This window comes from Rhinoderma darwinii, chromosome 9 (genome assembly GCF_050947455.1).
Source record: "Rhinoderma darwinii isolate aRhiDar2 chromosome 9, aRhiDar2.hap1, whole genome shotgun sequence".
NCBI classification, from domain to species: Eukaryota; Metazoa; Chordata; class Amphibia; order Anura; family Rhinodermatidae; genus Rhinoderma; species Rhinoderma darwinii.
This window is the reverse complement of record NC_134695.1, coordinates 2,128,018-2,142,845: the sequence shown is the minus strand read 5'-3', so window position 1 is coordinate 2,142,845 and position 14,828 is coordinate 2,128,018. Positions and strand designations below refer to the sequence as shown.

Here is a 14,828-nt window from a genome sequence, read left to right as displayed (position 1 = left end):
AAAACATGTCAAATTATTCTTTAATTTTTAATACTTTCCACCATACGGAAAAAAAAATTAAAAATACAGCAAAAAACGTAAAAAATATAATAGAAATAAGTAACGACACTTAAAAAAAAAAGGTTTAATTTGCGACACATTCCCTTTAAAGGACAACGGCAATGCTCAAGACTATGCAACTCAATGTGCTCACTTGGACTTAGGGCTGATTCAATTGACAATATAAAACAACTTTTTATGGGGGAAAAAAATTAAAATTTTTTTTTACTGTGCACTTTTTTATTATAAACTTTATTTGACATAAATTATTTTTTTAGTCGCACTAGGGGACATCTATATGTGATGCTTTGATATACTTAGTATACCAAAGCAATACTGCCTGTCAATGTAAAACGGACAGGCAGTCTATTAGGCCATGGCTCTGGAACGGCTTAATAGGCATATAGCTATGGCAGGCCTGGGGGTCTTTGTTAGGCTCCTGGCTGCAATGGTACCCCATTGATGGCTTGCAAATCTCATTCACGGGCCACCGATGGGTAACAAAGAGATCCCCTCCCCATATAAACCATTTGAATGCCCCAGTCTCTATTAAGAGTGGCATCTAAGGGGTTAAAAAAAATCCCATTAATCTTGACATCATGTTAAATATTACACAGTGTGTATTAGATGTCTTTTTTGCGTTTGACGTAGAGCCTGGCTCTGGGTAAGTGGCACCTCCTCTTTATGGATGACTTTTTGAAACGCTCTACTTTTAGACCTGCAAAAAATGAAATAAGTTATTAGTGAGATACACAGATACCAGGATTAGACATTCATTGCTGAATATCAACAGGGAAGTGTCAGCAACACATATTAAGTGTTAACAACATTACTTTCATTTACATTTGTTAGGCTTCGTTCACATCTGCGCCAGGGTCCCGTTCCGATGTTCCATCTGAGCTTTCCGTCGGAACGGGACCCCGACTGACAAAACGGAAACCAAAGGTTTCCGTTTCCATCACCATTCATTTCAATGGTGACGGATCCGCTGCAAATGGTTTCCATTTGTCTCCGTTGTGCAAGGGTTCCGTCGTTTTGACGGAATCAATAGCGTTGCTGACTGAGCCCTAGCACAGATGTGAACGAAGCCTTACAGGTAGTCTGTCATCAGACAAGCAAAAATTGTTTACCTTCTAAAATAGCTGCCTTCAATGAGATTAGGTAAGGCTGGGTTCAAACGACCTATTTTCAGACGTAAACGAGGCATATTATGCCTCGTTTTACGCCTGAAAATAGGGCTACAATACGTCGGCAAACATCTGCCCATTCAATTGAATGGGTTTGCCGACGTACTGTGCAGACAACCTGTCATTTACGTGTCGTCGTTTGACAGCTGTCAGACGACGTGTAAAAATACAGCCTCGTCAAAAGAAGTGCAGGGCACTTCTTGCAGACCTAATTTGAGCCGTTCTTCATTGAACTCAATGAAGCACAGCTCAAAATTTACGGCTGTCAGAGAAGCCTCGCAAAATGCTGAAAACAGTCTGTCATTTCAGACGTAAAAGCCTGCTACCGTGTGCACATACCCTAACAATGATACAACATTATTTACTCTGTAGAACAGAGGTCTTCTATCTTTTCTAGCCATAGGCCAGATAGTGAAAGATCTAAGGCAAAGATTAATTGCCTTCATTTAGCCTTTTCTTTTGTTCTTTTTGTAAGAACTTTAGATAATCATTTTTACAATATTTTACTGTGAATTCCAAAAACTAAACTAAGGTCCGAGATATGCAGCTGCCGGAAGCTCATTCTCTAATGCACGCTCACTGCTACCAATGCCATTTGAATGATCATTTACATAATGAGCCTCAGGGGGAAATCTAAAACAACAAAACTAATATATTAAAAAAAGGACAAGATTATTAGAGCTACTGGGCAATTGCAGAGTCTAAAAAAATGTTGAAGGAGTATTTAGAATGAAAGCTTTCTGCACATATAAATTGGTAACTATATTACCTGAACTTAATCTTCTCATTAGGGTATGTTCACACGGCTTAGCAAAATACGTCTGAAAATACGGAGCTGTTTTCAGGCAAAAACAGCTCCTGATTTTCAGATGTTTAACAACTCGCGTTTTTCGCGGCGTATTTTACGGACGTTATTGGAGCTGTTTTTCAATGCTGCATAGTGTCACTCATCTTGGCACTATAGACCACCAGTCAGGTATTATTGGAGATGCTCACAACTGCCCATGCACCATTTTACATCAGCATTCCTCCAGAGCCTGGTGAGGTAGATGTGTTGAGGAAGACTGTGGGTTATATACCTCATTCCTCTGGTTGCCAGAGCCAAACCTTGTTTCTCCAACATTGATGAAACATAAATTTGTACATAGGACACAAAGTTAATTTCAAAAAGTAACATTTTATATCTTGGCAGAAAATAGTACATTACCTGGCTTCAACTTCTTCTATAGTATCTGGTAATTGTTGGTTAGAGGTTTCATTTAAAAATACTGCAGCTGTCCCAGATATAATAGCAGCGGCACCATAAATAGCTGGAGGAAAAATAGGAGAGATCTCTGACAGCATCAACACCAAAGGGGCAACCATAGAGCCCATTCGAGCTTTCATACTAACAACTCCCATCCCACTCTGTCTGCATGAGGGGAAAAAAGATAGGGTTTATTAAGAAAATGACCAGCAACATCAATTTAATTATAAGGCCCTGATAACCAAGTCTGACATTACCTAATAATAGTAGGAAACAGTTCACTAGAGTATATGTAAGCACAGCAAAACGATGAGGCCAGAGCACCCTTGCCAAGCACGGCCAACACTAATCGTGCAATCCTCATCTCTGAAATAGAGAAATTTGCGATTAGAATAAAATAGCACGAAAGTGATAACTCTGACAAAAGTTAACCTTAGTTTTGGCAAACGACGGATAATCGTGTTGTCCTCAAAAAACAATTTTGAAAAAGGGTTTCCCAGGATGTAACATTGGTGACCTAATGTTAGAATATAGTGATTAATGGGGGGTTAAAGCCCTGCTCCTTCACTGCAGTATTGTCAATGCAGCTGTGTTTGGTACCAGATACATGAACATTGACAGCGCTAAGTCAGTGATTGAAAAAAAAGGGGCTGCAGCTCCCTAGCAAGTGCCAAGACCCCTTCATTCTGCTGATCAATGAGGGTCTTGAATGCAGCTTAATATTTGTTTGTGTGAACATCCAGAGCCGCTTGGCTTATTAAGTCCATGTTCACATGTGGTTGATTTGTTGCAGGTTTTGGTAAGGATTCTACTGTGAAAATCTGCAACAAATGTATAGTTCTGTGCAAGTTTTAGGAAACCCCTTGCACACAATGCAAAATAAATTTGCGTAAATATGAGGGCATCTTTCAGATTTTAAAACTGTATTGAAATGGGTGAAATCTGCATGATTATCTAGCATATTTCAATGTGGATTTGGATACGGATTGTAGATTCTCCCACAAGAGTGAAGGTTAGCCCATCTGGTCTGACTCCATAGAAAAGCTACCGTAACACAAATTGCTGAGAAATTTTTTGCTGGCTTCAATAGAAAGGAGTCAGAACACACAGTGCATTGAAGCTTGCTGTGTTTTGGGCTGCGCAGTTACAGGCTGGTAAGAGTGCCCATGCTGACATTTACCTACAATGGGCACGTAAGCATCAGAACTGAACCATGAAGTAATGGAAGACGGTGGCCCGGTCTGATGAGTCATGTTTTCTTTTACATCATGGGGAAGGCTGGGTGTGTGCGAAGAGATGGCACTAGCAATGGCATAACTATAGGGGTCACAGCGGTCGCAGTTGTGACTGGGCCAATTAGTCCCTTTGCCACCTGCCGGGAGCAATTTATATCTAAATAAAGTTATTGATAAAAGTACACTCCTTTTACTTCCAGCTAGCTGTCACGAAGGGTCTGTGGACCCACTGGGCCGTACCGCCTTGGCGGTAAGGCAGCTGGCCAACAGGGAGCAGGTGAGAGTCAATAGTTCTATAGGTACCTGTGGCAGCTCAGACAGCAGCAGGGCAGGCTCGGCTGGGACTAGGTAGCAGGCGGTCGTCAGGCGAGTTGAAGCAGGTCAGACGTGGATGCAGCACAGCGCGACTTTGGCACAGCTCAGTGCTAGACCAGGAATGTATGGAATGTTAGGAACAGGAACTGGAACAGGAACAGGGACTGGAACAGGTAACACACTAGGAGGCCATTACTTAGACATACTAGGGAACACAACAATCGAACTAGGAGGCTGGACCCCTCTTATAGTCCAGGGTACTCACAGGTCAAAGTTCATCCACAATGTCCGGTGCGTGCGCTGCCCCTTTAAGAGCGGGCACGAGCGCTGGCATCTCCCGAAGAGGAGGCTGGGGCCAGCGCTTGCTGACTCATGGCTGCAGCTGTCAGGAGGGGAACGGAGCGGACAGCCCGCAGCAACGGACATTACAGCATCCCCCCTCTTACGCCCCCTCTTCTTGGGACCAGAGCGAGAGAGAAACTTCTTCAGAAGAGTAGGAGCATTGAGGTTCTCCTCTGGCTCTCAAGACCTCTCTTCAGGACCAAACCCCCTCCAATCCACCAAATAAAAGGTCTTTCCTCTCACTCTCTTGGTGTCCAGGATCTCTTGAACCTCAAAGGTGTCAGAAGAGCCGCTGGAGGCAACCACAGGGCTAGGAGTCTTGGTGTAGCGGTTCAGGACCACTGGCTTCAGGAGGGATACATGGAAGGAGTTGGGGATCTTGAGAGTAGGAGGCAGCCGAAGCTTATAGGTGACAGGATTGATCTGTTGAAGGATCTCAATGGGTCTGAGGAACCTGGGAGCAAATTTGCATGATGGCACCCTTAGTCGGATATTCCTGTAGGACAGCCAGACCTTTGTGCCAGGAAGAAACTGAGGAGGTTCTCTTCTCCTTGTGTCAGCCTTCAGTTTCATGTGGTCGACTGCCAGTAGGATGGAGGATCGAGTCTGCTGCCAGATCTGCAGATAGTCTATAAATGTGGAATCAAAGCTGTTACCTCGGAAGTATCGGCACCGGGAAAGGAATTTGTGGGTGCTGGCCGTAGACCATGAAGAACGGTGTATTCCTTGTAGACTCGCTGGTATGATTATTTGTATGAGAACTCTGCCCATGGGAGCAACTGCACCTAGTCATCATGTTGCTTGGAAATTAGGTGGCGTAGGTAGTTCTCCAAAATCGGATTAATCCTCTCGACTGGACCATTGGACTGAGGATGGTAGGCTGATGAAAAGTCCAATTTCACACCGAGGAGTCCGCAGAGGGCTCTCCAGAACTTCGAGGTAAACTGAACCCCCCGATCAGACACAATATGCTGCGGCAAGCCGTGCAGGCGAAAGATGTGTTGGGTGAATAGCTTGGCCAACTGAGGAGCAGAAGGAAGACTGGTCAGAGGAACGAAGTGGGCCATCTTCGAAAATCGAACCACCACCACCCAGATATCACTGCATTCAGCAGAGAGAGGCAGGTCCATAACAAAGTCCATAGCTATATGCTGCCAGGGAGCATTGGGCACAGGAAATGGCTGGCGCAGACCAGCAGGTCTGGAGTGAGCGGCCTTATTGGCTGCACATACAGAACAGGCAGAAACTAAGTCCATAATGTCCTTGGGCAGTGTGGGCCACCAGAAATGACGAGCAATCAGATCCCGGCTCTTACGGGCCCCTGCGTAACCTGCCAGTCTAGAGGAGTGTCCCCAGCGGAGGATTCTTCGACAATCAGCCGGTCGCACAAACACCCTCCCTGGAGGAATGTCCCCAACTTGCAGGGGATTGACAGAGATAATGCAAGACGGATCAATAATATTCTGTGGAGTCTCCAAGGTGTCTTCCGTCTCGAAAGACCTGGACAAGGCATCGGCCCTCACATTCTTGTCGGCCAGGCGATAATGGAGCTCGAACTGAAACCTAGTAAAGAACAGTGACCACCTGGTCTGACGTGCGTTCAGCCGTTGGGCCGTCTGGAGGTAGGTCAGATTCTTGTGGCCTATTAAAATCACGATCGGCTGAGCTGCGCCCTCTAATAGATGTCTTCATTCTTCCAGAGACAATTTGATGGCTAGTAACTCCCGATCCCCAATCGAGTAGTTGCGTTCTGCGGAAGAGAAGAGCTTGGAGAAATATCCACATACCCTTGACTTGCCCTTGGGACCTCTCTGGAACAAGAGTGCATCAGCACTGACAGAGGATGCGTCGACCTCCAACGAGAACTGCAGAGATATATCCGGATGATGGAGGATAGAGCCTGACGTGAAGGCACTCTTCAAGCTATTGAATGCGGACTCTGCCTCTGGAGTCTACACCTTGGCGTTCATACCCTTCTTAGTAAGGTTAGAGATAGGAGAAGTCAGTGAGGAGAAATTCTGAATAAACTGCCTGTAAAAGTTAGTGAATCCCAGAAAGCACTGTATCGCCCTCAAGCCTTGAGGACGTGGCCACTCCACAACAGACTTTACCTTCTCAGGATCCATCTCGAGACCTCGATTCGAGACGATGTAGCCCAGGAAGGGTAGCTCATCTCTGTCAAAAACGCACTTCTCCAGCTTGGCGTACAGACGATTCTCCCTTAATCGTAGCAGAACTTGACGGACATGTCTCTGGTGCGTTATAGGATCTGGAGAAAAAAAATCAAGATGTCATCGAGGTTAACTACTACACAAACATAGAGGAGGTCACGGAAAATGTAATTCACAAACTCCTGGAAGACCGCGGGAGCATTACACAAACCGAAGGGCATTACTAGATATTCATAGTGTCCATCACGGGTGTTAAATGCAGTCTTCCATTCATCACCCTGGCGAACCCGGACTAGGTTGTAAGCCCCACGCAGGTCTAGTTTAGAAAAAATCCTGGCACCACGTATACGATCAAACAGTTCAGAGATCAGTGGAAACGGATATTTATTCTTTACCGTGATCTGGTTGAGACCCCAATAGTCAATACAAGGACGAAGAGAACCATCCTTCTTTTTGACAAAGAAGAACCCGGCACCTGCCGGGGAGGAAGACTTCCGTATGAAGCCCCTTTTCAGGTTCTCCTTCACATAGGCGGATGTGGACATAGTCTCTGGCAAGGAGAGATGATAGACCCTACCACAGGGAAGGGATGCACTAGGAATCAGTTCAATAGGGCAGTCGTGACGTCCGAAAATGCAGCATAATGACTCGGCAATTCTGCCAATGACCGAGGTAGCGAAGGCTGAGCCAAATGAATCTGCACCAGGCAACAACCTTGACACTCAGGGCCCCATTGGAGAACCTCTCCAGAATTCCTTCCAGGACTGGGGCATCCAGTCGGAGTCAAGGCAGGCCCAGCAACACAGGGTTAACAGCTTTGGACAGGACATAGAAAGACAGAAGTTCGGAGTGAAGGGCTCCCACTTGGAACCTCAGCGGCTTGGTCAGAGCTATAATAGGATCTGGCAGAGGTAGTCCATTCACTGAGGCAACTGTCAACGGGCTCTCCAGAGGGGTAGTGGGCAATTGCAGAAGGTCCACCAGATCTGCGGATGAAATTAGCAGCGGATCCAGAGTCCAGATACGCAGAGACCTGATGCGTTTTCTCACCAGACACTATGGTCACAGGTATGGACAATTTAGACGGAAGTCCATCTTTACCCAAGGTTGTCACTCCTAGCAACGCTAGGTTTTGGGATCTTTGGGGACACAGGCGCACAAGATGGCCATCGAGACCGCAATAAAGACAATAAAGAGTCCAGATGTGCGTCTGCGTTGCTTTTCCTGGATGGATAACTTATGCTGGTCCATTATCACAGACTCTTTAGGAGGATTGACATCTGAGAACAGCAAGGGTTCCTGCAAAGTAGGAGCCAAACTGGAGCGGGCTCCCACCCGTCAAACCTCTTGGAGGTGTTCCCGGATCCTTATATCAATCCGGGCCGACAAAAGGATGAGGTCGTCCAGGGTAGACGGCAGTTCTCGGGTGGCAAGTTCGTCCTTAATTCTGGAAGCCAGTCCATGCCAGAATGCTGCCACCAATGCCTCATCGGTCCATAACAGTTCTCCCGCCATGGTGCGGAAGTGAATGGCGTACTCACTCACGGAGCGGTCTCCTCGGCGCAGGTCAATCAAAGATGCTGCTGCAGATGAGACTCGTCCAGGCTCCTCAAACACCATGCGAAAAGTCCGGAGGAAGGCTTGGAAGTCACGGGTCTCTGGGCCTTGTCTCTCCCAGATACGGTTCGCCCATGCAAGAGCCTTGCCGGTGAGGAGAGAAATGATGAAAGCGACCGTTGCACCATCGGATGAAAATGTCTTACTATACAGGCTGAAGGGTATCTGGCACTAGTTCAAAAATCCATGACAGGCACTTGCTTTTCCATTATAGCGGTCAGGATGTGGCAAAGAAACACGCGGGTCAACACTGCCAAGAGGTTTAGTAGGAGGAACAGCAGCTTGTGCCTCCTGCCGGCGTGCAAGGATGTTCAACGCCTGGAGAAGTTGGACCTGTCGAGACCGGAGGTCCAGCAAATCCGCTCGCATCTCTTGTGGCGTCGTCATGGTCTTGAATCGACCAGCGGGGTCCACGAAGGGTCTGTGGACCCACTGGGTCATGCAGCCTTGGCGGTAAGGCAGCTGGCCAACAGGGAGCATGTGAGAATCTATAGTTATATAGTACCTCTGGCAGCTCAGACAGCAGCAGGACAGGCTCGGCTGGGACTAGGTAGCAGGCGGACATCACGCGAGGTGAAGCAGGTCAGACGTGGATGCAGCACGGCACGACTAGGAATGTATGGAATGCTAGGAACAGGAACAGGTACAAGGACTGGAACAGGGACTGGAACAGGTAACACACTAGGAGGCCATCACATAGACGAACTAGGGAACACAACAATGCTCAGGCATCGAACTAGGGGGCTCAACCCCTCTTATAGTCCAGGGTACTCACGGGTCAAAGTTCATCCACAATGTCCGGTGCGCGTGCTGCCCCTTTAAGAGTGGTCACGAGCATGCGCACGCACCCTACGGGATCCGGCTGAGGTGAGTGGACGCGAGCGCTGGCGTTTCCTGAGGAGGCTGGGGCCAGCGCTTGCCGACTTCTGGCTGCGGCTGTCAGGAGGGGAACGGAGCGGTCAGCTCGCAGCCACGGAAATTACACTAGCGCCCTGAGCCAGCAAGACACCATTCAAGAGCATGCCGCTCCACTGTCCACCTCGCCCCAAACCCCTCCACCGTGCGAATACAGTCGCAGAAGCACCACCAAGCCTCCCCTTATCCCACCAGTTCCCAATACCGCAGCAGCCATGAGACCACAACAGTACCAAAAAACCCCACATCCTGCTGGCTTTGAACGGGAAAGTTCTCGATGCAACAGAGGGTAGCAAACTCCACGGGCCTGGGAAGGAGACAGTGTGATGCCCTGGGCAATGTTCTGCTGGGAAAACTTGGGTCTTATACCTAATGCACATGACCGTTGTGTGCCGACATAGCCTATCTTTCCACAGATCGGAGAGTCAGGTCAGTTTTCACAGACTCGATTCACCCGCTAGTAAATGGCTCCGTGAATGCCACTCGGATGCCGTGAAAAACGACCCGAGTGGCACTCGGTCATGTGCAACTGCATTTAGTAACATCCACATGAATGCTATTGCACGTACCACCTACCTAAACATTGTTGCAACCAAGTACACCCAGCAATGGTAACAGTATTTCCTAATGGCAGTGATCTCTTATGAGGATAATGCACAATGCCACATTGCGAAAATTGATCAGGAATAGTTTGGGAAACATGACAGAGTACAAAATGTTAACATGGTCTCCAAATTCCCCAGATGTCAATCTACTTGAGCATCTGTGGGATGTGCTTGAAAAACATGTCCGATCCAGGTAGGCTCGAACTCGCAACTTACAGAACTTAAAATGTAGCTAAACGTTTGACAAACATAGTGACATGTCAGAAGTGTGGATTGGTGGAGCTCCGAGCACTGAGACCCCCACCAATCGCTAGAACGACGCAGCTGAAGCGCTCGTGTGAGCGCTCAGCCGCTTCGTGTCTGTTCGGCTTTTTCCTGGAAATAAATGTATGTGTTTTTTTTGGACTTTGCAAAGGCATTTGACACTGTCCCCCATAGACGTCTAATGGGTAAATTAAGAACTATAGGTTAGAAAGTATAGTTTGTAATTGGATTGAGAATTGGCTGAAGGACCGTATCCAGAGAGTTGTAGTAAATAATTCCTACTCTGAATGGTCCCTGGTTATAAGTGGTGTACCCCAGGGTTCAGTGCTGGGACCACTATTATTCAACTTATTTATTAATGATATAGAGGATGGGATTAATAGCACTATTTCTATTTTTGCAGATGACACCAAGCTATGTAATATAGTTCAGACTATGGAAAATGTTTGTGAATTGCAAGCGGATTTAAACAAACTAAGTGTTTGGGCGTCCACTTGGCAAATGAAGTTTAATGTAGATAAATATAAAGTTATGCACCTGGGTACGAACAACCTGCATGCATCATATGTCCTAGGGGGAGCTACACTGGGGGAGTCACTTGTTGAGAACGATCTGGGTGTACTTGTAAATCAAAAACTAAATAACAGCATGCAATGTCAATCAGCTGCTTCAAAGGCCAGCAAGATATTGTCGTGTATTAAAAGAGGCATGGACTCACAGGACAGGGATGTAATATTACCACTTTACAAAGCATTAGTGAGGCCTCATCTAGAATATGCAGTCCAGTTCTGGGCTCCAGTTCATAGAAAGGATGCCCTGGAGTTAGAAAAAATACAAAGAGCAACGAAGCTAATAACGGGCATGGAGAATCTAAGTTATGAGGAAAGATTAAAAGAACTAAACCTATTTAGCCTTGAAAAAAGACGACTAAGGGGGGACATGATTAACTTATATAAATACAGTATATGAATGGCACATACAAAAAATATGGTGAAATCCTGTTCCATGTAAAACCCCCTCAAAAAACAAGGGGGCACTCCCTCCATCTGGAAAAAGAAAGGTTCAACCTGCAGAGGCGACAAGCCTTCTTTACTGTGAGAACGGTGAATTTATGGAATAGACTACCGCAGGAGCTGGTCACAGCAGGGACAGTAGATGGCTTTAAAAAAGGTTTAGATAATTTCCTAGAACAAAAAAATATTAGCTCCTATGTGTAGAAATTTTTTACTTCCCCTTTCCCATCTCTTGGTTGAACTTGATGGACATGTGTCTTTTTTCAACCGTACAAACTATGTATGGTGTACGGACTCAATAGAAAGTCTATGAACCCGTACTCCGACACATCGGCTTTCTGGAAAAAGCTGAACAGACACGAAGCGGCTGAGCGCTCAAACGAAGATGCACAGCGCTCACCTGAGCACTTCAGCTGCTTCATTCTAGTGATTGGTGGGGGTCTCAGTGCTCGGACCCCACCAATCCAAACTTCTGACAAGTCACTATGACATGTCAGAAGTTTGTCAACTGTTTAGCTACACTTTAAAGGATCTGCTGCTAACAGTGGCATAACTACCACTATAGCAGCCGTAGCGGCTGCTACGGGGCCCGTGGCATGAGGGGGCCTGTGTCGCCCGCCCGCACTGGCCCCCACCATGGCCGGAGGCTCCGCTAGCTGCCGCTATGGCTGCTACAGCGCGACGCCACTGAACACTACGGCAGAGCAGGGAGGTATCTCCCCGCTCTGCCATTAAATGGGTTGTTCCTACATAAGACATGTATCCCCTATCCACAGGATAGGGGATACATGCGTGATCGCTGGCAGCGATAAGGAGAACAGGGGACCGAAAGTCCCCTGAAGTTCTCCATCACAAACCTCGGACTTCCGGGGTCTGTCTCGGCAGCTCCTTAGAAATGAATGGAGCGCCGGTCACGCTTGTGCGCATGCGTGACCAGAGATCCTTTCATTTTTATTGAGCTGCGCAGAAGTCAGAGGTTAGTCATGGAGAACATTGGGGGACTTTCGGTCCCCCATTCTCCTTATCAGTGCCAGTGATCACACATGTATCCCCTATCCTGTGGATAGGGGATACATGTCTTTTGTAGGACACACTATAAATCACATTTTTTTGGGGGGTTGGGGCTGCATGGAGTTACCTACAGGGGGGGCTGTATGGCGTTACCTACAGGGGGGGCTGTATTGCATTACCTACAGGGGGGGCTGTATGGCGTTACCTACAGGGGGGCTGTATGGCGTTATCTACAGGGGGGGCTGTATGGCGTTACCTACAGGGGGGGCTGTATGGCGTTACCTACAGGGGGGGCTGTATTGCGTTACCTACAAGGGGGCTGTATGGCGTTACCTACAGGGGGGCTGTATGGCGTTACCTACAGGGGGCTGTATGGCGTTACCTACAGGGGGGCTGTATGGCGTTACCTACAGGGGAGCTGTATGACGTTACCTACAGGGGGGGCTATATGGAGTTACCTACAGGGGGGCTGTATGGAGTTACCTACAGGGGGGCTGTATGGAGTTACCTACAGGGGGGCTGTATGGCGTTACCTACAGGGGGGCTGTATGGCATTACCTACAGGGGGGCTGTATGGCGTTACCTACAGGGGGGCTGCATGGAGTTACCTACAGGGGGGGGCTGTATGGTGTTACCTACAGGGGGGGCTGCATGGCGTTACCTACAGGGGGGGCTGTGTGCAGTTACCTACAGGGGGGCTGTATGGCGTTACCTACAGGGGGGGCTGTATGGCGTTACCTATAGGGGGGGCTGTATGGCGTTACCTACAGGGGGGGCTGTATGGCGTTACCTACAGGGGGGCTGTATGGCGTCACCTACAGGGGGGGCTGTATGGCGTTACCTACAGGGGGGGCTGTATGGCGTTACCTACAGGGGGGCTGTATGGCGTTACCTACAGGGGGGCTGTATGGCGTTACCTACAGGGGGCTGTATGGCGTTACCTACAGGGGGGGCTGTATGGCGTTACTTACAGGGGGGCTGTATGGCGCTATCTACAGGGGGGCTGTATGGCGCTATCTACAGCTGGGCTGTATGGCATTATCTACAGGGGGCTGTATGGCGCTATCTACATGGGGGGCTGTATGGCACTATCTACATGGTGGACTGTATGGCGCTATCTACAGGGTGGGCTGTATGGCGTTATCTACAGAGGGGGCTGTATGGCGCTATCTACATGGGGGGCTGTATGGCGCTATCTACATGGTGGACTGTATGGCGCTATCTACAGGGTGGGCAGTATGGCGTTATCTACAGGGTGGGCTGTATGGCATTATCTACAGGGGGGCTGTATGGCGCTATCTACATGGGGGGCTGTATGGCGCTATCTACATGGTGGACTGTATGGCGCTATCTACAGGGTGGGCTGTATGGCGTTATCTACAGAGGTGGCTGTATGACGATATCTACAGGGGGGCTGTATTGCGTTCTCTACAGGGGGAGCTGTGAAAAAGGCACTATCTACAAGGGGGGGTTGTGTGACACCCAGGGGAGGGGGGGCCCCAGTCAAAAGTTTGCTATGGGGCCCAGTCTTTCTAGTTATGCCCCTGGCTGCTAATGTGTTGGTGCAGGATACCACAGAACACCTTCAGAGGTCTTGTGGAGTCCAGGCCTCGATGGGTCAGATTTGTTTTGATGGTACGAGTGGGACCTACACAATATTAGGGAGTTAGGCTTAAAGAGGCTCTGTCACCAGATTTTGCAACTCCTATCTGCTATTGCAGCAGATAGGCGCTGCAATGTAGATTACAGTAACGTTTTTATTTTAAAAAAACGAGCATTTTTGGCCAAGTTATGACCATTTTTGTAGTTATGCAAATGAGGCTTGCAAAAGTCCAAGTGGGCGTGTATTATGTGCGTACATCGGGGCGTTTTTAATACTTTTACTAGCTGGGCGCTCTGATGAGAAGTATCATCCACTTCTCTTCACAACGCCCAGCTTCTGGCAGTGCAGATCTGTGACAACACTCACAGGTCCTGCATCGTGTCGGACACATCGGCACCAGAGGCTTCAGTTGATTCTGCAGCAGCCTCGGCGTTAGCAGGTAAGTCAATGTAGCTACTTACCTGCAAACGCTGATGCTGCTGCAGAATCAACTGTAGCCTCAGGTGCCGATGTGTCCTCGCTCGTCTGACACGATGCAGGACCTGTGAGTGACGTCACAGCAGTGATCAGGCAGAAGCTGGGCGTTCTGAAGAGAAGTGGATGATACTTCTCGTCAGAACGCCCAGCTAGTAAAAGTATTAAAAACGCCCCGATGTACGCACATAATACACGCCCACTTGGACTTTTACTTTTAAACACACCCACTTGGACTTTTGCAAGCCTCATTTGCATAACTACAAAAATGGTCATAACTTGGCCAAAAATGCTCGTTTTTTAAAAATAAAAACGTTACTGTAATCTACATTGCAGCGCCTATCTGCTGCAATAGCAGATAGGGGTTGCAAAATCTGGTGACAGAGCCTCTTTAATGTTATTGCTGATCGGTGTTTATATACTCAATACTAATATTGGTATTGGTTGTGTCATTTGTTAATGAGCCAAGCTGTAGGGAATATAAGGGTGTTAATGAGCCTTCTACAAACTACAGCAGCGCACACTCAAAACTAAATAGAGAAAAATAAGAACAGATCAATCAACAGCAGCTTGTTAATAGTTTCCATGTAGCAACAACAGATTTTTTTTTTCTAGTCTGCTCTAAGTAAAAACAAAATGGAAAAAGAAGTGAAAAAAGCAAAAAAAATAGCCATATTTTAGATGCTAGATTCTACATGCTAGATATGATAAACGCTAGATTTTCCTATGTTGTTAATATTAAAGGGTAACTAAGTTTGAAAAAACTTTTGACATGTCATAGTGACATGTCA

General features: G+C 47.5%; 1 protein-coding gene across 1 annotated transcript in view; it reads right to left on the bottom strand.

Annotated features, from left to right (window-relative positions):
* Positions 1–212: 212 nt before the first annotated feature.
* LOC142660238 (solute carrier family 22 member 6-A-like) overlaps positions 213–14,828 on the bottom strand; it is a 65,438-nt gene continuing 50,822 nt past the window's right edge. Inside the window, exons 8-10 of the mRNA XM_075836821.1 lie at positions 2,730–2,838; positions 2,434–2,637; positions 213–757 (exon numbers count right to left, since the gene is read on the bottom strand). Of these exons, the coding sequence (XP_075692936.1) occupies positions 649–757; positions 2,434–2,637; positions 2,730–2,838 (422 nt within the window). The 3' untranslated portion in view covers positions 213–648. The remainder of the gene's footprint in view (positions 758–2,433; positions 2,638–2,729; positions 2,839–14,828) is intronic.